The 24,105-nt window shown below is 40.2% G+C and overlaps 1 protein-coding gene across 1 annotated transcript in view; it reads right to left on the reverse strand.

Moving 5' to 3' along the window:
- Positions 1-499: 499 nt before the first annotated feature.
- cdh2 (cadherin 2, type 1, N-cadherin (neuronal)) overlaps positions 500-24,105 on the reverse strand; it is a 61,402-nt gene continuing 37,796 nt past the window's right edge. The window contains exons 4-16 of the mRNA XM_005476357.4: positions 21,482-21,649; positions 20,430-20,585; positions 17,378-17,522; positions 16,952-17,124; positions 15,817-15,954; positions 15,148-15,333; positions 14,173-14,426; positions 13,321-13,463; positions 12,030-12,263; positions 10,982-11,215; positions 10,608-10,747; positions 4,372-4,536; positions 500-1,791 (exon numbers count right to left, since the gene is read on the reverse strand). Of these exons, the coding sequence (XP_005476414.1) occupies positions 1,585-1,791; positions 4,372-4,536; positions 10,608-10,747; positions 10,982-11,215; positions 12,030-12,263; positions 13,321-13,463; positions 14,173-14,426; positions 15,148-15,333; positions 15,817-15,954; positions 16,952-17,124; positions 17,378-17,522; positions 20,430-20,585; positions 21,482-21,649 (2,343 nt within the window). The 3' untranslated portion in view covers positions 500-1,584. The remainder of the gene's footprint in view (positions 1,792-4,371; positions 4,537-10,607; positions 10,748-10,981; positions 11,216-12,029; positions 12,264-13,320; positions 13,464-14,172; positions 14,427-15,147; positions 15,334-15,816; positions 15,955-16,951; positions 17,125-17,377; positions 17,523-20,429; positions 20,586-21,481; positions 21,650-24,105) is intronic.

Raw genomic sequence — 24,105 nt, forward strand, 5'->3', positions numbered from 1 at the left:
ATATTGGCCTTAAGCAATTTGATTTTATATGTATGTGCAAGAAACAAATAAATAAGGATTTAAATGATTTAATTCTCGCTTCTGGCAGAATGTTGTAGAATTATTATTTATTTTTGTTTTTGTTTAACTCTATTGTCCTTTGAGATAGCTTACATAATTCGCAATCTAATTAAGCCTCTGCAACAACGTTGAGTTTCAGTATGAACAAATAAAGAGGCAGTTTTTAGCTCCAAAATTAGCATTTTATTTGGAAGGTTGGGGTCAGAGATGTATAATTTGTGTTCCAGTACACATGGTTATCCACAAAGCTTAAGTCCAACACCTTTTTCCAGTCTTAAAGCTGATTCTGTAATTAGTGCCCACCCCCCACCCCCAACCCTTTTTGGTACAAATTCAACAGTTGTGCTGACAAGATCACTACTTTAATTTCTTTTTTTTTTTAAGTGTGTTTTTTCTTCTTCGTTTTTTTCTTACAAAAAACTCTCTTAACTTCTACACATTTAATGTCACCCAGATTTTTATTTTTTTTCTTTCCACTTTGTAAATAAATTTGGGAAACAACAATTTTTTTTTCCTTTCTGTTGTCATGAAAAGATAAAAACATGCAAAAAACTTGAATTTGTAGTTCAAATTATACATTTACAAGTTTGGAACTTTTTGCACTTCTTCATATACTACATCAAAAGAAAGGATAAAGAAAAGAAAACATTATGTACACATTATCTTATCTTTTTACAGTGAAGTAAAACTCGAAAATACCAGATGATGACTAAGGCAAATGAAGTGTACATAGATTAGACCAAAAAAGTTTTTTGTTGTTTTTGTAAAATACTACATCACTTCAAAAAAAGAGAACAAAAAGCTGCTACAAAAGTATGATTCATAACTCCCTTTATTTGCAACCAGCTGCATAATTTTTTAATTTTTTTGTGTTTTTTTTAGTGAGAAAATCTAGAAGTCTAGCATACTGTACAGTGTTGCTCGTAACTGTTTTTCTTTTCCAACCAAACTAACAAATGATCCTTCATTTCTTCATCGTTGTGGTTCATTTAAATAATCCTCAACAAACAGGAGCATTTTTGTAACCAAAGGAGAAAAAAAAAGCATGTAGAAGCATACCAGAGTGTAACATACTTTGTTTGAAATCACTCCAAAAGTCAGTACCATTAAAGCCTTGAACATAAAACTAATCATTTAGATCCAAAAAAATGTACAAAAAGGCACATTATATCCCAGTGCTTCTGTACTGTGAAATTCAAGTGTAACTGAGCGCATTCAATACCAACAATCTGAATGGTGACAGTCCACCAGTGTTCCCTCCCACTTCCTCCGTAACTGGACCACAGTCTATGCCTAAGCTTTCAACAAGCATATGTATGCGTAGACTACAACAATAAGCCTAGGTTGGTTGTTTTTTGAAAAAAATTCTGAATCAATGTTTATTTTTTTGTTTATTTTCTGTCATGGTTCTACCTCTCTCTCTCAGGGAATATCAGCTGTCCATGTCCATCAACAGGAAATCTTTCCTTTTCTTCATTTTTTTTTTCTCTCATCTTTATATCCTTCAGGGCGTGACTGTGTGTCCTAGTCGTCACTTCCACCGTACATGTCTGCCAGTTTTCTAAAGCGAGGGCCCCAGTCGTTGAGGTAATCGTAGTCCTGGTCACCCCCGCTGCTGGAGGAGTTGAGGGAGCTTAGGGAGCCAGCTGTGGAGCCGCTGCCCTCGTAGTCGAACACTAGCAGGGAGTCGTAGGGAGGAGCGGTGGGGTCATTGTCTGCTGCCTTGAGTCCCTGTACCAAAAAAAAAGAGTTAGATGAGAAGATTAAACACCGTCTCCAACGAGGAGTGAGTCACGTAAAAATAACTCTCTCCCACCCACTGCCGCACACAAACGGCTGTACTAAAAACAGTCGGTCGCTCCCTCCGCACTTGTTCAGGAAATAAGGTTCTTGTCTGGATTAATCAGGCTCTACTGTTCCTGTGTGTTTCCTCTGTGTTTTTTCATTGGGATTCTCCTGATGTTTCTAGGCTGCTGGCTTGATCGAAAGCCAAGATTGAGCATGACCAGTAGCCTCAGATGACAGTTCCATCTCCCCTTCCCCCAACTAACACTCCTCTGGCTTCGTACAGGGAGCACGACTCTGGCACCGACACGTGGTCGTCTATCATCAGATCAAAATATTTGTAACATTTTATATCTGAATGTGGCCTAAACACTAAGCCTAACTGTGGCAACCAGAGAGAATGTGTCTCTGTGTGTTATCGTGAAGCCCGCGGTGCTGGTGGGAGCGGTTCTACTTTCAAGATCATGTTTGACATTCCCAGAAATCCTCACACCGGTGTGAAAAGTCCTCATGGATTGTTATTGATTTCCAGCCTCCTTCCTTAACGGGACTTGGGAGAGTTGATGGATTGCCAGTCTAGGAGTTGAGATGCGCTTTGGCCATGAACCATTTGGATCCAGGCTTCTTTTTTCCCTTTTACCCCCCGGAACTGAGGACACCCAACAAATAACAAATGAATTAAAAATAAAGTGGAGCAACATAACGCAGAGAGACGAGACCTCTGCTCGCTGGGAACTTGTCGAAGATTTATAGTTTCCTCCGCACTGCCATTACAGTGCTGAAATGCTCTCAAATAAAAAGATGTATTGAATTAAAGTGCCCGGGCACTTAGCGATTATTTTCCACTTGTTAGCTTTTTGTTAAGTATTTGCTCAGGGCTGTGGTGCTGATAATTTTGTGGGAAATATGACAGATGGATCGTTCATTACAATTACAACCATAATCGCTCTGCTGGTTATAGCCCCCTCCATCTACAACCACAACCCCACTGGCAGTTTCATAAGGTTAGTCAATCACAGAACTCACTGTAATTTCATTGTTAACTGAGTCATACACCGCACCGAAGATAATAACCACTCGTAGTAAAATGGTGAACTCGCGGTCTCTTTTTTTGTGCCACGGTTAACAAAGAGATGTGCAATCAATCCACTGTAATCTCTAGGCACACCTAACCCCGCCAGGCTCTATGTAAAACAATGAACGCAATCATTTAAGGTTTGCGTCCCTCTGTGGAGAGACGTCCCACCTGTGGACAACAAAGGTCATTTGATGTTGGTGCTATTGTATTTAAACTAACTCCTCCCCCTCTGTCAGAACAGAGCAGGAGTAATAGACCTTTGTTTGTCAGATTGTCAAGTTAAAGTCCTTCTGCTAAACCTATTCCTATTTTTTGTCCATCTAATTTAATTAGGAGACACAAGCTCCTGGGGCATGTGCAGACCATTCAGGATGGAGATCAGACACACTCCCCCTCCCCCAGCCCTCGCGGTCTCCCTGCTCCTTTGGCAGATAGCCCTATCAGTTAGGTCGGATTCCAGCTCCATGTGCACGCTGAAGCTACCATGACTGAGCTTTAGTGGCAGTCAAATTTGGAACTAAAAACAGCATTTTCTAGGTCAGGGTGCTCGGAAATGTCTCAAAGGTCTTGCAAGCACTATAAAATGATATGTTTAAAAAAAAAAACTAAAGAAAAAAATAGGTGATCAAGAATGGTTTAAACTGTCAGGCTGCTACTCGCAGGACAGCACAGACTATTACATTTCACCACATATTAGCTGTTACGACAAGTAACATGGCTCACGGTGAGATTAAAATAAGAGGTGCCTGAGTAAAGGGATCTGAGAGATAGATGTTCGGGGGCAGAGCAGAGAGAGCTAGCTCTAATCTAAAAACATGGGCACCATCCAAAAACTAGGGGAGAACTCCATTTGTAATGCTGTGAAACTCTTGTCTGTTGGAGCTTGTGAAAAATATATGACTGCTCTTTTCATTTTACATTCTCCCTTCATGCTGGAGTCAATGATGGCCTGAGGCAAACGAGGGCACGCTGAACAGTTCACTGCGATAGAAAGCCAATGTATTGCTTCTCTCATCTCCTATTTCTATGCTGACACATCTATAACTCTACTTTGGCGGAAAGTGAGGAGAAAAACAATTATATCCAAGTGAGTTAGCATCATGTACTTTTTGGGCTTTATACATGTCTGAGTGGATATTTCTGAAATGAGAAAAGTTTCAACTTTCTGCTGGGAAAAGATGAAAACAATTCTCATAACGACTGATTCAATTTAAAGTACTTCTCTGTCAACTACAAGGGAGCGAGCAACTCCTTGATGCTCAGTCATATGAGCCAAATTGTTTATTTAGACACAAGTTTATTATAAGAAAACCAGTCAGCTTGGAAATGAAATTCAAGCTTTGCGAGATCTCTGATCCTTTTATTTCAGCTCTTATCTTTGGATTTGATTTTCACCTCACCGCAAAACAATGTCAGATTTCAACAACATTACTGGCTGATGTTTTTACCTCATTGATGAAGTCTCCGATGTCTCCGGGGTGGGGTGCTGCCGACCTCATTGGGTACTGTGGCTCAGGGTGGAGGGGCCTCTCGTCTAGACGGCGGATTCCCACCGGCTTGATGGCATCGGGCTCTATCGTGTCCGGCTGTTGGAGCTGACTCAGGTCGTAATCCTGGGGAACACAGACAGAAGGGACTTAGCTAAGCACCGTGGAAAGACCCCAAACTGAGTATGATTATTTAAATAGGTAAGCACATCCTGTGCTGTAAGTAGGAAGAAGGAGTTCAGCTCAGTGGAGGGGAGATTTTAAAGTTAGAATGCAGCGAGAAGAGTTGAGGGAACACGAGGGAAACTTTAATCTTCTTGTCTGTGAAGTACAAGCCCAGGGACAATTTGACACATAAAAAAGCGCCAGCGCTGAGGGGGGGCCAAGCTGAGGACCACATCATACGCTGCAGAGTGTTTGTACTTGGGCGGTGTGCTGCAGGAAGGATGTGCAGGCGACTGTTTTGCTCTAATCAATGCCCAGACACGGGATGGTGGATATGCATAAGCCATTCCTAATCCTATTAACATTACCAAGGCAACCTGAATGGCTCGCAGTTTGCGCAAAGTCATGGGCAAGGAAGAAGGAGGAAAAAAAGGGTGAAGAGAAAAAAGGAGTTAAGAGCGAGAAAGAGGCTGTGGTGAAGAACAACCCAGCTGAGCTGAATGACTGAATAGTATCAGGGTGACAGCAGATATGATAGAGAAAATGCCATTTGAGAATCAGAGTGTGTGCCTAATAAGCGTGCATGATGGATTGTCCCTCTTTAAGAGATTTTCGTAATCCATCCATCTCTAATATCCCCCTTCAAAATTGTCTTTGCTCAGTTGCACATGTACCTACACACAGACACTCGAAAGAGTGGAAAAACGTGCAGATATTCTTGAAACCATTTTAAAAAATACCAATACAACAAATCCTCAAATGAAGCACCAACATCCTGAATAGAAAAAACACAGCCAAGCAAGAATTCAGTTTACAACTACTTTACTCTATTTTTTTTTTCTTTTGCTATTTGATTTAATACCCAATAACAAAAGCTCTGATGGTGAATGGAGTATAATAACAATCACATGTCACACGAAAAAGGTATCCATCATCTTTGGCTCATTTTGATCCAACTCCCATTTCACCTTGTCTAAGGTCGTGCTCCAGAAGGGTCAGGAACAAGTGACAGGAATTGCAATGGAGCCATATAATGGCTGAACTATGCAGGAAGGTCTAATGATATACCAGCCCCCTTCAGGGATCAGACTCTTCACACATACGCTGGCCTGACGAAATAGTTGCCACCGGTGTTCATGACCCACATTCAAAGAAGACTAAACATTGTTAAGCCTTATACACCCTATGTATATATATACATATATATATATATATATATATATATATATGTATGTATGTATTTGAACTGCAAGTCCAAACCATGCTTAAAACTTTAAAACATGCTTTAAAATGCAAGGTGACTGTTAGAGGATTATTTTGTCGTTCTGTTTTATTGTGATGCGTTTGGTCATCATTCTCAGTGGAGGATCAGATCAGAAGATTACTACCATTCTCATGTCCATGCAATTATAAGCTTATCATTAGCTCAGCATAGAGACTAGAAACAGGGCTGCTTGTAAGCAGTTCCCCATCTTCGCTGAGGTTACTTCTTACTGTGCAGATTTGAGCATAGTTTTCCTTTTCTTATATACAGCAATATTAATAAAACAAGAGTTAAAAAAAAAGAAATCCAAAAATTTGAAAAACTATTTGAAAGCTGTAGATGTAGTTCAGTAATTATTTTCTTTTGCTCAGGGTTATGAAAAATTTAAATAATGACCAAAGGTGCAAAAAAGCAAGCGCTATTTTCTAATAAATTTGGAGTTCTCCTTGAAGTTAAGTCATAGTTCCTCTGATGTGCAGAATGTCTTCTTATCTGTGTAACAGGTGGTTAATTTGTTTCATTTATTGAAAAATAAATCAAAACCTCTCTCTTTTTTTTAAAGCATGCCTTCAAAGCCACGCTGGGTTAGGTTAAGGTGAAGGAAATTTTCCCGAGGTCACTTAAGGAAGCAGATGGCTCTTTCTCTCCCATTTTTTTAACTTGCAAACCTGTCGACAACTGTTTGTCCATCTGTCATTATTTCCTTATTATTACTTTTTTCACTGTGTGCTGAGTGTGTGCCTGATCAGCTGTCTGCCTTTGATAAAATGCGTACTTCACAGAGCAATACAAAACCAGGGCAATGGCAGCAACAACTAAAATCATATACTCTGAGCGCACCCAATGGTCTGACACTTCAATTTCCTCCCCAGCGGGAGATAGGGAGAACAGAGGTGGGCATTATAAAGACCACATTGCTGGGAAAGTCAGGTCTATTTTTTACCCAACACTGACTTCGCCGATTCCACAGACAAGACCATTTTCTCCTGGCTCCCTGCCCTTCTCAGCACCACTCAAAATGGAAGCTTGTTTTCCCTCAATAAATCGCTGCACCCGCTCGTTTGCCTTTGAGGGGTGTTATATCATGTGGCCGTTTCCTTTTCAACATGTTTTGGGCCGCAAGTTTGTGCATTTTGTGCTGGAAAGTGAGGACGCGAATACACAAGTGGTTCAGTCCCTCCTGTCTAATCACTGGCAGATGTGTAATGGCTTTCCAGTCGTATTGTTACCTTAGACAGGGCTTCATTATTGTGCCACAGCAGATGTCTGTCTCTAAATGACATCAGCTTACCAATTACAAGTCTCCCAGGCTAATTTGCCACTGCTCTGGGTCAGGCTGGGGTCTCCCGCACATTTCTGCTATATCTAAGCCACCAAAGCACTTCAGCAAGCAGCAAGAAAATAGCCCATTTGGTATATTACTGCCTTGTTTTTTATGAAATGATTCCATTTTGCTAACAAGGGGTTATTAGGACAATTGAATTTGTGCCTGTGTGTGAGCCTGATCAGTGCGGGATGATATAGAGATGTGACTCTACCGATGCCTGTGGCAATGTATGTCTGTTGTGTTGGTGTTGCGAAGCGGAGAGCAGTTCCAGTTGAGAGACATTCCCAATATTTCTGGAACCAATTGGATCAAAATGTGTTTGCCTTATTGATTCGAGCTTTCGATTTCCAGCTCCCTCCTAGAAAAAAACCCTCCAATTTACAATAAAAACCGTCTTACAATTCATTGTGAATTGCTGAAGTCTATCCTAAAGCGGCACAATGAGCAGACCTCATGCTAGAATGAAGCATTGTAAGTCTATGCATGCTTGCAGAAAGAATCTAGGTGGTCCTCTATGTCCTTAGTAGCTTCAGCTATGCAGAAATTGCTTCCATGCTGCATAAATATGACCTGAATATTCCTTACCAACAAAGACCACACACTGTACAGCTAAATGATGTGTATAGCATGGCATTTCTCTGCAGTTTGAATAGACTCCTAAGCTGCAATAACACAAAAGTTCTCCACAAAACAAGAAAAGAAAGAAAAAGAACAAAAAGGTGTTTGGGTAAACATATAAACATGATAGAGTGCAAAAAGAATTTTAGAAATCTGAGCATTATTGTCGTTATTATTAACTTAAAAATGTGCTGATGTGGAATTTTGATACTTTTTGGGTACATCAAAGAATTACAGTTATTTAGGACCATTAATGTCAGGATTGATATTTTTTATATTGTCATTTGTGCTTAAAAGCATATAATCATTTGTATGCTGATAAAATATCTTATCCTTATTAGGTCTGATAAGATTCTGTGTGCACTTGTGTACCATGAGACGACAGGAAGCAGCCTCGACGTTATAATTTCCATTATAGCTTTAGAAACCAGACTGTTCTGTTTCTTAAAGTGCAAGACTTCACACCTTTAAATGTTCATTTGAGAAATGACCTATTGCAAGTTCCTGTTTTTATAGTTTAGCAAGATGCTTACTTCTGCGTTTGTCTATGTATGGCATGGCTGGAAACACACACACACATGCACCTACACACACCCACACACATGAATACAGACACTGATGTTGTTCAGATATGCCTGCTTAAGAATGTCACGTGTATTTGTAATTCCATATTCATGTATGTGACAATAAAAAGGGCTGTAGCGAAGGAGTCAGTTGAAGTGGGCTGAGTTCAGGTGAAGGAATCTTTTCCTCAACTTTGGCTGACTTCCCTCGCGAGCCACAAACACGGAGAGCGCCTTCTTGCCTTGTTTTGTCGTGCAGTTATTGGTCTTTTGTTCCAGTGGGGTTTTTATGCTTTAATAAACCCAAGAATTAAAATCTGGTTTATTTTACTGCAGTTACTCTTAACTGCCCCTGAGATGTTTTCTTGTTTCATATCTCCCTGTACTAAACTATGTTGACACAGTCCAAATAAATTTAAAAAAAAATGTAACTTTCCATTTGTAAAGTATTTTTCTGTTACTTTATTTATTAATGCCTAATTAATTTAATTTCTTAAAGTTCTCTCTTTCTCTTATATTTAATATAACCACACTACGGACGGACAAGCACCTGTTTTTATGCGTTGCCGTTAGCAACAACGACGGTAAAACCATCGCGTGTCCGGTTGTTTATTTTCCACATAAACCTTTCACAATAAAGCTCAAGATTCTGTTGAGACTTTTCAAAATAAACTGAATCACCTGAAAGAGTATGCAGAGTATTTAGGGATGAGAAGCAAAAAAGAGCCGTCAGGCGCTAAAACATAAACCTTAGACTCAAACGTTAGAACAGGCTTTTCCCCGCAGCACGCTGTGTAATAAATACTCACAAAGAAAACGGTGGCCATTACAACTTATGTCTAAAAATGTATAGTTTCATGCATCGGTTAAAACACTCGACTCCAGGTACACGACGCCCAGCTGGAAACACTTCACGCAAGTCGAGCTGCCCGAGATTCACAGAATTCACAGAAAATGTTAAATTTTGTGATTTATATCGTTATCGGGACGATAGATGTCTTATATCGGGATATGAGATTTTGGTCATATCGCACAGCCCTAGTATGATCACCTTTACTCTTTGACACACCCTGAACTCTCCCTGGCAAGCTTTCCCAAGCAGTCTTCAGGAATAGTTCTCCAGGCTGAAAGCTGATTGATAGTGGTCTATTATTTTTTTGTTTTTCTATTCAGGTATACTTGTATTTGGGGTCTTTGCCATGCTGAAACATTTCTATGTTGCAATTAAATGCTTTGCAGATGATACTGCATGGTAGATAAAATCTGATCGTACTTTGCTGCGTTCATAATTCCATGAAGTTTGACACTGAGAGCAGACCCAAACCATGACAGAGCCTCCACCGTGTTTTACAGTTGGCTGTAGACTCTCATGCCGTACTTCTCTCCTGATCTTTTCTGAACGTACTGACGACAATCTGAACGAAAAATTTCACACCATAAGACTTTTTGTTAATTTTGATTTTGACTATAGTTCTTGTGGAAGTTTGCATCATTCAGCCCTTGTTTTTAGGCTTAACATTTTGCATTTTGTCATTCACTTGTTCAGTTTCCTCAGTTCTGGTGGTGAAATATGCCATGTTTTTGGATAATAGCTCTTGGGAATCACCTTCTTGGTGCAAAAAAGACTTTGTTATCAAACTGTGTAATCTGTGGTATTTTCAGTAGATTCAACTATAGAAATGGAAGGGGAAAGTGTTTGCGAGTAACTAGTAAAAGGCATAAAATTACAATTTTAACTATGACTCTTTGAAAAATAGCTTCCTCCATTAAGTTAAGCAAACAAAAAAAAATCTCTGAAAATAATCAGGTACAAAGACTGGACTGAAAATGAGTGAAAAAAGCAGCAATTGTCCATAAAAATATTTGCTGCTTTAAAAGATCCTTTAGAAATCCAGAAAAACTATTGCTCAGGACCATTTTAAAAATAAGAACGTCTGGCTCCTTGGAAACAAAATACAAAGAAATGTGGGGTAGCTCAAGGCTTTTGCACAGTACTCTATGATTCATTTATTATTTATTATTAATTTAACTTTTCAATTCAGCACTGTTTGGGTTTTATGATGTTTGTTTGGGGCTGAATGAAAAAGCAGACACTGCCACAAATGTCATCAGATTCTCTTAAAATCATTTAAATCCTGGTAAAATTCACAATCAGTAATTAACATCTGTTGTTACCTATTCTATTGAGAACAGCAGGCTTTCTGATTCTTCAGAGTTTCACCCAAACTGTTACACAGTGTGTTTACCACATGATTCTTACCTGATCCTCTTCTCCTCCACCTTCTTCATCATACTTCAGGATGTTGTCTCTCACGTCATCCTCAGGATCGATAAGGAGCTGCTTAGCCTGACGTTCTTTATCACGACGCTTCATCCACACCACAAACATCAGCACGAGAACTAATAGGCAGAAAGAAAGACAGATCTCATACAATGAAAAATAATAACCGGCATATTTTCATTCAAATGTAATCGGATCCGGTGTTTTAGAGCTTGGACATGGGCCTGATCAAGGCTATCTTTTTGGTAATCCTGCGGTAATCTAGTGATATCTCGGATAATGTTTAGCTGTCTTTATAATCCCTGTGTGCGTTCGCGTGGTGTGCTGTTTGAGAGAGGCACTGAGACACTCACTGAGGAGGATGATGATGCAGAGCAGAATGGATATGATGGCGCCTGTGCCTAGGCCGGCGGCCATGATGTGCTGCTGGTCAGTGCAGTCTCCGTTGATGTCGCACTGGCACACTTTAATCCGCAGGTAGGAGGTGTTAGACATGGGCAGGTTGCCTGAGTCCGTGATTATGATGGGGATCTCATAGATACCACTTTCAAGGAAGCCAATCTTCAGGCTCACCTGAGCATAGTCACCTGAGAGACAGACAGGAGAAAAGAGCTGTCTTAGCACCTTGTTAGAGGAAACACATTTGGAGTGGTGAGTCTAAAGATTAAATAACTCAGGCTGTTTAAATATAAAAGAGACAGGAAGCCTTTCATAGGGGATTAAGTCTAAACTCTGAATGCTCGTTTGTGTAGACTATGTTCGCAGCACGATTACACTCCTATTACCACAAATATGCAACATAAATTCCTACCTGGAAGTTGCATCAGCATATCTAATCCAAAACATGGTCCTGATTTGGATTTGGAGCTTATAAATCTACTGAATGCGTTTTGATAATGCTGCTTAGGCTAAATTCCCAGCTGCGATAATCCAAATGCCATTATCCTATTAAGATATATTCACTGCGTTTCAACTCGCACCATCTAGTAGCTAACAAACAACAGATGAGTTCCTACACTCGTGTTTTGTTGTAAATTAGCATAAACAATTAATGACTGCTGAGTAAGGTTAATATATTGTTTCATTGTCAGATCTGGCTGTGTGATTTCTACAGCGTGATTTCTACTAATACACAAATTTCACAAGTGCTTTGGAGGATAACAGATGTGAATGCTATAAATACTGTATGATTTGAGACTTTGGAGTTTTCTAATTAATCATCAAATGCCACTTTTTACTTTTCTTTTACACCAACAAACACAAACGTGGGCACGCAAGGGCAAAACAGCCTTCTTCTTTCACATACTATCTGGGGAACAGCAACATGAAGATTAGTTTTACTTAATTAGCCCAGGGCTCGAGTTCCTGAGCAGCACGGTGAAATCACAGTCTGTATCTTACCGCTGATTCTTGTTATGGTCCAGTTTCTCCGAACATCAGCGGGCCTGTTGGCTAACTCAAAGGCAAATGGCCCAGCATTTGGGCTCAGGTCTCCATCAAATGCAGTGATGTTGATGGCATTCGGGTCTGGCTTTTCACATATTTCCACCTCCTGAGGGGACACCCGGGGCGCATTGTCATTGATATCCAGTAGGAAGATTTGGAGAGTTCCTGTGCCACTTGCTGGCGGTATACCTGTGTAAAATAAAAACACACATATAGTTAACATCAACTTTTTACGAGACGCAAGATTTCCCAAAATTCACATATGGAAAGTAATACTTGCTATTGAAATGCAATTTCTCATTTTGCAGTTATTATACAGTGGACATAGAAAAGTAAAGCATGACGTTTAAACTTTGGGTTCCACTCTAAAAAGCTTTTTGCTCTAGTGGAGGAAGATCTGCACAAAATGAATACTGATCTGAGAATTTAATCTTATGTGGGGAGATGGGCCGAAAGACTTGGATATCAGAACATTTGGTGTGTGTGTGTGTGTCTCTGAGTGTGTATGTTTGTATGTGTGTCTGAAGAACGTCTTCCTGACGAAGGGCACGGGTCGGGAATACTAAAGCAGACAAACAGAGCCCACTGTCGCTCCTCTCAGGCTCCTCTATGTATTCACTCAGCTAAGAGGCTTTTTTACCATTCAGGCCACGCTCAAAGGAGCTAGTCATCCAATCCTGACCCATTAATGCTGAGAAACCTCTTTATTGGTGGAGTTTTTAAGCCTATTGGCCTAAGCTATGCTCCGTAGAACAGGGTAAACCTGAACAGAGGTAAATCCCGCCAGTTCAGAGACGAGGTGAATACATCCACATGCTCTGGGATTGCTAGCACATTAACCCCCCAATAAGGTGCTCGGCGTTTCAGATGTGCCAAGTGCCTGGTTTAAGGTTGACCTTCGAGAATTGAGGATGTCTTTGTGGCTTTAACCGAGATAGATTTTTTTTTCAGCAGATGCGTTGCACTTGTGCACTGGCTTCAGGTGAAACACATCACAGAGGTAGTCAAAGTGATGCAAGGTGGAAGATTGACCTTTGAGAGGTGGGCTACACTAGACAGCTAGGCTTCCTTTAGAGAAGTGAGTATTAGCTCTTACTGCATGCTCTAACAGTAAGGCCCGGAACAGAGCGCTTGTGACAGCCTGGCTAAAACACAAAAAAATTGATTCTGTGCATCACAGGAACTTTATTTTTTATTTACTTTTTTATTTTTAAACCACTATACTACCATCTAAATAGATGCGTACCATTGTCAGTAGCCAGGAATGTTGCATTGTACAGATTGTTCTTCACATAAGGTGATTCTCGGTCCAAAATGGCAATCGTTGTGATCCGGCCGGTGTTTGTGTCGATCCTTAACCAGTTGGCTGGATCTGAGAGTTTGGAGTACCTGAAGAGAAATACAAAGAGATTCACACAGTGACTCGTTATTTCAAGCCAGGCGTTATTTACCGAGTTCTCTGATAAAAGCAACGAGAACGTCTCAAAGGTTTAATTTTGTATTCTGCTGGAAAAAAAGTCTCTGTTTCCAGCTTGGCATTTTATTCTTTTTGTCTTTATTAGTTTACGCAGAATAAATATTTTAGACCATGAATTTTTACATAATTATTCTAACTTTTGAGAGCAGCCTCACAGGGGAAACCAAACTGGCTTATTGTTATCAGTAGCTCAAACTAATTTGTAGGACAAGCCGTGGAATTACAAAGCTAGCTCATTTCTCATGGACTGTTTTCAAGCAGATAAATACTTCCACTGCCAAATAGCTGTGATGAAAAGGAAAAAATAAGGCTCGCTGAAGAATAAGATGGAGACTGCTGTTGGCTGCTAAGTGTTATCTTAACAGGCCTAATGGAGAGAATAGCTGTCACCTTAACCTACCATATTACTCCGTATTTTTCACACATGCTGAATAGCATTATTCATATTAGAAGCTGGATGTGATGTACTTTAAAAGGGGGAGAAGACATTCGAGGAAATTGGGCTAACTTTAAAGATTAGAGGAATTCTTCCAAATTTCCACATCTGAAAGGTGGACTTGAATCTTTTGAAGAGGTGTGAAGTTTCAGACTCTCCTTTTTACTTTTTACTGTAAAATGTACCTGATGGTTTGCTGCATGAAGCGATCAGGATCCTGTGCACTGAAAGTGGTCAGTGTTGAGTCTGGCATCATTCCCTCTTCAAGCCTAATGAATTTGGGGTTGGGCTCAAAGTAGGGACTCTCATTGACATCTATCACTCTGATGGAGACGGTGGCAGTGGACTGTCGGGGAGTGTGGATGCCTTTGGCCAGGGGAACTTCATTCCTCGCTTCCACTGTCAGCACATAAGTCCTGCTGGTTTCATAATCAATAGGCTGAAAAACAGTAAAAGAGATTGGAGTGAATCACACCTTAAACATATAGGGTAAACTAAATCACATGAAAGTTGTGGTTATGTGTCACTGATCTGAAAGCAATAACTAAATCATTTTCTTTGTCTTTGCCTGAAAAATGCTATAGTGAACACTTGCATTGGACAGTGGGACGAGATAAAGAGACTAAATCCTTTTGTGGTCAGCTCAAGGATACAAAACAGCAGGAGAGCTGGTGTAAGAGATGTGCAACCAATCTTTTCCATTTGAAATGTGGTCGGAATTAACAAAAAAAAGGATTTTAATCTTTCATTATGTTTTAAAATTTTGATTTTGCACAATATTTGCTAGCAGCAAAGCTTTTACAAAATATGAATTGCTATCACTAAATTAACCTTTGTAAAGAAAAATCAAAAACAAAATCCGAGAGGCGCTGCAATTTATCAGTACTCGTCTACTTTGCTTTACACAAAATTCTTTTTCTACTTTCAGATAATTAATCAGGATGGATTGCTAATGTGTTTTTCTGACAAGAGGTGAGATGACATATGAGGCAACTTTCCTTCTATTAAATCCATGCATGTTCTAATCAAATAAACATGCCACATGTTTTTCATGCAAGACCACAAGTCATGTACCATTGCAAACATATATGCATACATATACTATGCGTTTCCATGGGATTACAGGCTGTTTGAAGAGCTTTTTCAATAGGAGGCTTTACCTTGACGACTGTTACCAAGCCCTCATTAGTGGTTGGATCAGTGGGCACGGAGAACCTGCCGGTGGGGTCGCCCCCGGTGATTTTGTAGACAGCATTCCAGGCCAGCGTGTTGGGCTGGTCCTTGTCAGTCACTGTCAGGTTAGCCACAATGACATTCACGCGGTTTTCAGGCACCTCGCCGAAAAACTGCATGAATAAACCATGAACACAGAGAGCAGCGAGCTGTTAGTGATACTGCTGTGGCAGCGAAAAATACACCGAGCCTTGCCTCACACGGCACAGCAGGACCGATCTTGGGTAAATAGATATCTAAGGTAACTTATCATGTCGTCATGGTCATCTCATTCCCCGTGCTCCCCTGATAGCACAACAGTAGCATTACAAATTTCAGTGATTCGCAGGCACAGTAAGTGCCTCTTTCACTCGGGCAGGCATCCCCTGTACTTGCATGTGTCAACATTTGGAGGGGGATATAACACTTTACGCATGGCTGGTAACTTGTATATCTGTGTATGGCTTCAGAAATGCAGGGCAAGCAGAACTAGGTAAGTGAGCAGAACTGATGGCTGAGTGCATATATCTACATTGGGGTGAAACAGGAGTCCTTGTGGTGCCTCTTTTACGCTAAGATTGCTGTGCTGACATCTCCAATATGAGCTTGTTTCTTACCGTCTCAGCAGTAAACTCTGGCGGGTTGTCATTAATGTCAGTGACTCTGATGACAGCCGTGGCCGTGTTAGAGAGGCCATACATGGGATTGCCCTCCATGTCACTGGCCTGGATTATCAGTGTGTACTGTGGCACTTTCTAAAGGGAAAGAAAAAAGAGGCTGAATTAGCATCACTCCCAACAGCATCATCAAAAAATCTCCATTTGAAGCTTCATAAAAACAGGATCCATTCTTAAGACTATTGAATTGATTGAGGCTCCCTATTAAGAAGGCAGCACACAGTAAATCAGTATTAATGTGTCCAAATAAAGTGAAACCAAACTGAACAGGCTAGCTTCATAATTATCGTGACTGATGGTGGGTTTTTTATATTAATCTGGTTTATTTCCTGTGAGGTACTCTGAATTTGTTTGTGTGCCTCTGTGTGCGCGTGTGAAAAGTACATCTCTGCTCTGGACACTATCATGAAGCTAACAAATGACTCTTTTCACATTAAAAACCACTCAGGTGATGGACCAGTTGCTAGGTAATGAGAGTCGGCCAAATTACTTTCATGGTGGCAACTGGCGGACATAAAATGGTGGCCCCCAGGGCGGAAGTGATTGAGCAGCCACCTCAGCCAGATTGCCCTCACTAGAATTGAACCAACTGGCAACTAGCTGTATATATTACTTTATTTATTATGAGATAGAGCCCTGCAATCCCAGAGATAGAAAACTAAGATGAGAGTACAGCTCGTAGGCTTGAAAAAAGACAGAAGGAAAAAAAAAGAAAAACACAGAGAAGGTGAAAATGAAGAAAGTCCAGTTCTACTTCTCTTTTAATTCTAAATAAGAAATATTCCCTTTGGCTTGTTAGCTCTCAGACAGCCTTGATATATGTTTAAGCAGGTTTGGCATTCCTTTAAAAAGGAATCGAAACATAAACCTGAATTGTACTGATATATCTCCAGAGTAAGAAGATGAAGAACACAGAATATAATGGATGGCCTTGCTAATGAAGGTGTCACTTAAACGCAGATGCAGTATGCCTATTAAATCAACCTTCTTAAACACTATTCTTACAGTCAGAGTGAGGTAGTAACAGTATTTGAGCAGATTAAACAAGCACCAAGGAAAGAAAAGTGTCAAATACCTCTCTGTCCAGGCCTGCTGCCACTGTAATGATGCCTCCGGTTTTGTTGTTGATGGTGAACATATTGGAGGTTGGACTCTCGGGATTCTGAGACAAGATCTTGTAACGTAGCATCCCATTAGCTGTTTTGGGGTCATCTTTGTCAACAGCAGTTACTGTCATAACAAATGATCCTATGGGATAGAAAGAACGAGACAGGGTGTCGATAGTTTCACGTCACCGCTCTAATTGGCAATCAAAATACATTAGAAGTTCAGCGAACGCCGCTACGCTGAATTATAGCTCTGCTGTAATACATCCTTAATGCTTTTGTTTTCTTATAATACAGCTGATCGCTAGACAAAGTGATAACACAGTGGCCATCGCAGAAATGCCATCAATACTCTTTAATCTGCGAACACAATGGTAGAGAATACACTTTATTACCTGGCTTGGAACCCTCTGGAACGGTGCCATTCCAGATCTGATGGGTGAACTCGGGTCTGTTGTCATTCATGTCGATCACATTGATCACGATATCAATAGGGTTTTCAACTTGGTTTCCATTCAGGTCTACTGCATGAGCTCTCAGCTGGAGGAAAATACAAACACATCTGTATTATAAGCACTGTTCAAGTAAAGGATGTTCTCATACGCATAAACACCATATGGGCTTAAACCACAAAGCACTTACTCAGTCTCACCTATTAAACTTTGTGTTAAAGCCATTACAAGAATTAGTCTTATACCAACTTGTGTGCGGGATACTGCTCATATACAGTGCCTTGAAAAAGTATTTGGAGTACTTTTCCACGTTTTGTCACGTTACAACAACATATTTTAACAGATATTATATGTGATAGCCACATAAAATGTGCATTTCTTTTCAGCCTCCTTTACTTGGATAGTCCACCTATGTGTACTTTAACTTCAGTATAAATACAGCTGTTCTGTGAAGGCTTCAGAGGTTTGTTAATTCAAATATATTTATATAGGTCCAAAACAAACAACATGTGCCTCAAAGTGCTTTATATTTTAAGGTAAAGACCCAACAATAATACAGAGACAACCTTAAAATAACCTCCTATGAGCAAACACTTGGCAACAGGGGGAAGGAAAAACTCTCTTTTCCAGGAAGAAGCCTGTGGCAGAATCAGGATCAGAGAGCAATCTGGGGGTAATAGGAGGAAGATGGGGCAAAAGACCTGGCCCTGTTACAGTATAACTAAGGGAGGATTCGGGGTCACCTGATCCAGGCATAACTATAAGCCCTATCTAGTCTATCTAGTCTAATCCTAAAAGTAGAGAGGGAGTCTTTCTCTCGAATCCAAACTGGGAGCTGGTTATACAGAGGAGAGGCCTGAGAGGTGAAGGCTCTGCCTCGCATTCTAGGAACCTCAGAGAGCATTAGTGAACAAAAAAACATAATGAAGACCAGGAAACATACCAGACATGTCACTGATAAAGTTGTGGAGAAGTTTAAAGCAGGGTTAGGTTATGAAAACATGTTTTGGGTTTTCAATATCTCACAGAGCACTTTTCAATCCATCATCTGAAAAAACTATGAAACATAGTGGTGGCAGCATCCTCATGTTGTGGGGAAGTTGGCGAGAGATCATGGGAAAGTGGACGGAGCTAAATACTGGGCAATCCTGGAAGGAAACCTTTTTGAGGCTGCAAAATTCTTGAGACTGGGCGGAGGTTCACCTTCCAACAGCGACAACGACCCTAAACATACAGCCAGAGCTACAATGAAATGGATTAGGTCAAAGCCTATTCATGCATTAGAATGGCCCATTTGAAGTCCAGACTTAAATCCTATTGAGAATCTGTGGAAAGACTTTAAAATTGGTCTTCACAGACACTCTCCATCCAATCTGACTGAGCTAGAGCTATTTTGTAAAGAAGAATGGGCAAAAATTGCAGTCTGTCGATGTGCAAAGCTAGTAGACACAAACCCCAAAAGACTTGCAACTGTAATTGCAGCAAAAGGTGGTTCAAAAAAGTACTGACACAAGTGGGCTGAATACAAACGCACGGCACACTTTTCAGATGTTTCTTTATAAAAAGATGCATATTTTTTCTTCTACTTTACAATTATACCCTTCTTTGTGTCGGTCTATCACATAAAATCCCAATAAAATTCATTTATGTTTGTGGCTGTAACATAACAAAACATGGAGAAATTCAAAGAGTATGAATACTTTTTCAAGGCGCTGTAAAGACAGCTATGCATGTATAGCAAAAGATAAAGGACGACTATATTTATTCAAATGAAATGCCACAGCTGTTTCATGGATGTCTCGCGAGACAAATACATTCTGGTTTAACTCATATCATATTTACCATATTTATCATTTATCATAGTTATACTGCTGCCTAACATGGAAGCCCATTTGTTTTATAAGACTAAATCTGATTCACTGCATCTTTTTGCCGTTCAAGTCCATTTTGTCCAACATAATGTATGGTTCATGCCTAACATGGGATTTAAACTCACCCATATATGAGTTGTCATACTTTTATAGCATAAAAGTATAAAAACAAAATATAAATCCAGAGCTATATCTGTGGCAGCGCATACAGTTACTCTATTAGATGCAAGATTGAGAGATACTACTTCTTAAGTCACTGTGATAATTCCCATCAAATGAATGAAGATAAAGTTAACCAACTTGTAATGAAGAAACTCACACGGGGGAGAAATGGTATATAAAATGAAGCCAAATCAACTTAACTGACACATTATTACAACAGAGCTCTACACACATACACACATACTGACACTACAAAGCAGAGGATAAATAAAATCTTTATGATTTTGTCTGTTTTCTTTCAGGTCATGTGATGTATCGAGTGCAGCAGCAGAATAGCATCATCTACTAGCCTTTTGCCACAAGTTGCTGTGTGATTCTTATACCTGGTGCTTGAACTGCAAAATAATCAGTGGACTTCATGTTACAGTGTCAAGTGCAGACAGTAAAATTAATAGAGGAAATTGCAAAAACTACAGAAGAATTATGGACATGTAGCTTAAATTGGACAAGCATAGACATCTGTGACTGTGACCTTCCAAGGCCAGTTGATTAGACTTTACAAGACGAATATGTCAAAGGCTATAATTTTATTTAAACTACAACCTTCATGATTTTCTACCATATTGCTTTCAAGCACATTATTTAAGTCAAACTTAATGGAATGGAAAAACCACTAATACAGCAGCATCGCAGCTCATTGTGATATATCTAACACACATGCAATTTATTCAAAATCCTTGAAATTCTCAGACGGATAAGTCAGATTTCCTGGGAGACCCCAGTCTTTATGGAGTCTGAGATTGTTAAGGCTACACATGACTCTTGAGCACATGCCAATTGGCAGGCACGTACAGCGCTACCACAGAACATTTCTCTTTATAATCCAGAATGGAAAAAACCTTTTCAAATCACAAGGAATTATTGAAGAGGGCCTTTGTTTCTAACTATTTTACATGACTCACATGGAAGTTGGGGATGTGCTCCCGATCAAGGGGCTTGTTGACAGACAGCTCTCCGGAAATTGGGTCGATGATGAAGATTCCAGTGGGAGGCTGGTCAGCACCAGGGCCTGTCACGCTGTATCGCAGGGATCGGTTTTTATCATGATCTGATCGGATCTGTTGGTATAAAGATTTGTTAATGATAGGGCATATATGTATATATATGAAACCCAATAATCCCTGAATTGCTAATTATTTCCAGTACTAATCAATGATTTCAACAGCAATCACAATATTGGTTTAAAAATAGGTTGTTATGTGAATACAATAGTACATAAAACTGAGCGTCTACATATACACGTATTGAAATTCTCTCTTGGTTGTCTATCCTGCTTGCCATGTAAGCTGAGACCCCAGCTCCTACACTCTTGATCCGTTCTGAGCAAACTGAGCTTTTCCTCTTCCTGATATCACCCACTAAAGCCAATAAACATCCCATCAAATATGGCCGGATTAAAAATAAATCATACTTAGAGAATGTACAGTACTTAACACTCCGTAAGGAAGTAAGCCTAATATGCTGAAAGGATCTACTTCTTAGCTGTCTCAAGCTTTCCGTGTCCTCTGTCAGCCACCCACACCTAGCCCTGACTAGAGAATTGGTGTAAATGAATTGGGTTGTGTCTGTCCTTGAGCCATGAAAAAAGGAGTGTAATATCTCAGCAGTCAACCGAAGAGCAATTATGCTGGTGAGCACTTCAGATTTCTCCCTGCTTCTAAATAATGCCAGGTTATACTGGTACCGACTGCTCCCTGAAACAAAAGATAAATAATACAGTTGGAAAAAAAACCCTAACCTTTAGCAAAGTGCTGTAAATATGAAGCATTTTGTTCAAGGCACAAATCTCCTGTCTATGACCCTTTGAGTGAAGGCCCAGGGTAAGGACGAGCCTGCAAGGTTATCATATGAAGCAAAAGGCTTTTTTTTGGTTTGGGCAGCAGTGTGTGTGTGTGTGTGTGTGCGCGCGTGCGTGTGTGCGTGGACATGCATGTGCCTGTGTGAAGTACATTACCCGGACAAGCTCTTGTGGGAATGGGCCTCGTGAGTTCTCTGGGACATTGATTGGGGGGATGACCCAGTCTCTCTTCATGCGTTTCAGCTGGCTGTCCATGTTTCGTGGTGGAAATGCTATTTCCTTTAAATCCTTGGACATGACTGGAGGGACAGCGCCTTCCTGCACCTGGCAAAAGCAAATGATTTAGTGATCACATGTATGCGGTCAAGTATGAGCACGTACATTTTTAGCCCTGCCAGCACACGGCTCTGTGGACGGTAAAGCTGATCCTTAAGTTTGAATGCCACAGAAGTTTATCAACAGTCACTTTACATTTTGCAGAGAATGCTTGCACAAAGATTCTTGCATTTTAGACTCCTGATGACTTCAGTGATCTGACTCTACCTCAGACACAAGCATCAGGCGGACAACTGTGGTTAGAACAACTGAATTCAGTTCAGTTCAATTTAGTTTATATAGCAACAAATCAAAACAACAGTCACTTCAAGGTGCTTTATATTGTAAGGTAAGGATACTACAATAATACAACCAGATAACCCATTATGAACAAGCACTTGGCAACAGTGGGAAGGAAACACTCTATTTTAACAGGAAGAAACCTCTGGCAGAACCAGGATCTGGGAACTGAAGAGACCATTAATGCATGCCAGAAAAATGTGGTACATTCCCTTCAGGATATATAAAAGTGATTCTTACCCTTTTGTTAAGACGTTCCTTTGTAATTACATGTATTTATTTTATGGGTTAATAGCATTCATCGGCAAACACTAACGTGGCGATTTCAGAATATAAGCATGGTAAGGAAACACACTACGAGTTCTGGTTTGCTTTAAATGGCAGACGTCTTCTTATGTCCTGATAAAATACACCCACAGAGATAGAGCAGCTTCCATAATGGATCTGCCATCCTCCCTCGGCTGTAATGAATGAGATTTGAAACAAAGGAGGATGGTACCTGAAAGCCAGACACTAAACACACAGATGGCTCAAATTGCCTATGCTGCTCCAGAGACTGAGGAGACTGAAGTAGTGCCAGAGAAAGTTAAAATAACCTTGAACAAAACAAGGCAGAAAGGAAAACAGAAAAACAATATGCGAAATCCGTCAATGTCAATCTATGATAGCTGGAATTTTAATGGAGCTGCCGTGCCCCTTCAAGTATCTCCCCCACTGTTATTTTTAAGTAATTAATTAAATGTTGACCGGTTGTGAGGTAGTCAAGTCCTAAAAACTACAAAGTACCCTATGCAAACACAGAAATTAATTACCACTTTCTCACCTTTATAACATGACCCATATCCCACACTCCCCCTGCTCTAACATCTGGGGAGCTGTTGCCGAGCTTCCACTAATCATGTTTGAAATCCGATTATACTGCTTTCACACATTGGAAATGCAGAGAGGCAAGCGGACAGATAGTGAAGGAGCATGCTTCAGAAATATCTATTACCCTATTAAAATGGGTGTGAGTGAGAGCAGTAATTATTTGCAACTTGTGTCTGGAATGATGAATGGCATGGTGGGTTTGTTCTGCCCAACGCGAATCTATCTCTGGTACGCTGGAGGTCTGTACCAATCCACACTCTGCGAACCCCTCTTCATCTTCCGACTAGGAGTCTACTTCAGAGTGCAGGAGAGTGTTTGGCTGAGTGATGGCCTGAGTGTTTGTGAGTGTGTGGAAAGGATTTCATATGTGTGTGTGTGTGTGTGTTTCCCCTTTTAGGAGAAATTCTTCTTTCGGATATTGAAATGTTTTCTCCTCACGGACTGTTTCGGATCTCAGGTTCTAATGGAGGTCAAGACAGTGGGCAAGTACACACTCATGTTAATGAGGATATTGTTTGGTTGTCATTGATTAAAATGTTTCCCCAAGGCTGGAGCATTCAGGGGACTAATAAAAAAAATGTAATCACTGATGTGATTAAGAGATGCGTGATGATTCATGACAATAATTGTGCTAGGGGAAGATAACATAGCCGCTCGTGACCTCGTAAACGCGGAAGATACGGGAAAGTCAATCCCTGATTTCATTACAAGCAAATCAGGCCAAATCCAGCAGCTCTCACCAGATACAGATCAGAGTTCAGATACTGATAATAAAGTTAATCATTTCTATACACATGTAGCAACCACGTGAGATTTGGACTTAACAATGCGGAAACTGGGAAAAGTCTATGTTTACCTGATTATTTAAAAAAATATATTTACCTGTGACCACCCAACAACAGTGAGTAATGGTATCATTAAAATCACATATACCTGCAGGAGTCCCTATAGCAAATGACTGTCAGTGGCTAACGATGGTGTTTTGAAAAGCCCACTAAGTTTAATTTCGGCCAAGCAGACCACTATGCCTGCAGCACTGATAGTAACTACACAGAACTGTCAGTATTAATTCTAGAAACACACAAAATAACTATTGACTTTTTATCCGTGTTGCTAAACATTTAGAAATGAATACTTTTGGGAGTTTATTTAAGTCCAGTACTTGGATTGAAATTAAAAGAACATTGGTCTTTTGAAAAGAGTTTTGCTTTTCGGAAAATTCATTGAGAGTCACCGGAAGGCCAATGAAAGTTTTTACTGAGTACTAGATTTTAATGACTACTTACAGAGCCACT

This window comes from Oreochromis niloticus, linkage group LG18 (assembly GCF_001858045.2).
Source record: "Oreochromis niloticus isolate F11D_XX linkage group LG18, O_niloticus_UMD_NMBU, whole genome shotgun sequence".
Classification (NCBI taxonomy): Eukaryota; Metazoa; Chordata; class Actinopteri; order Cichliformes; family Cichlidae; genus Oreochromis; species Oreochromis niloticus.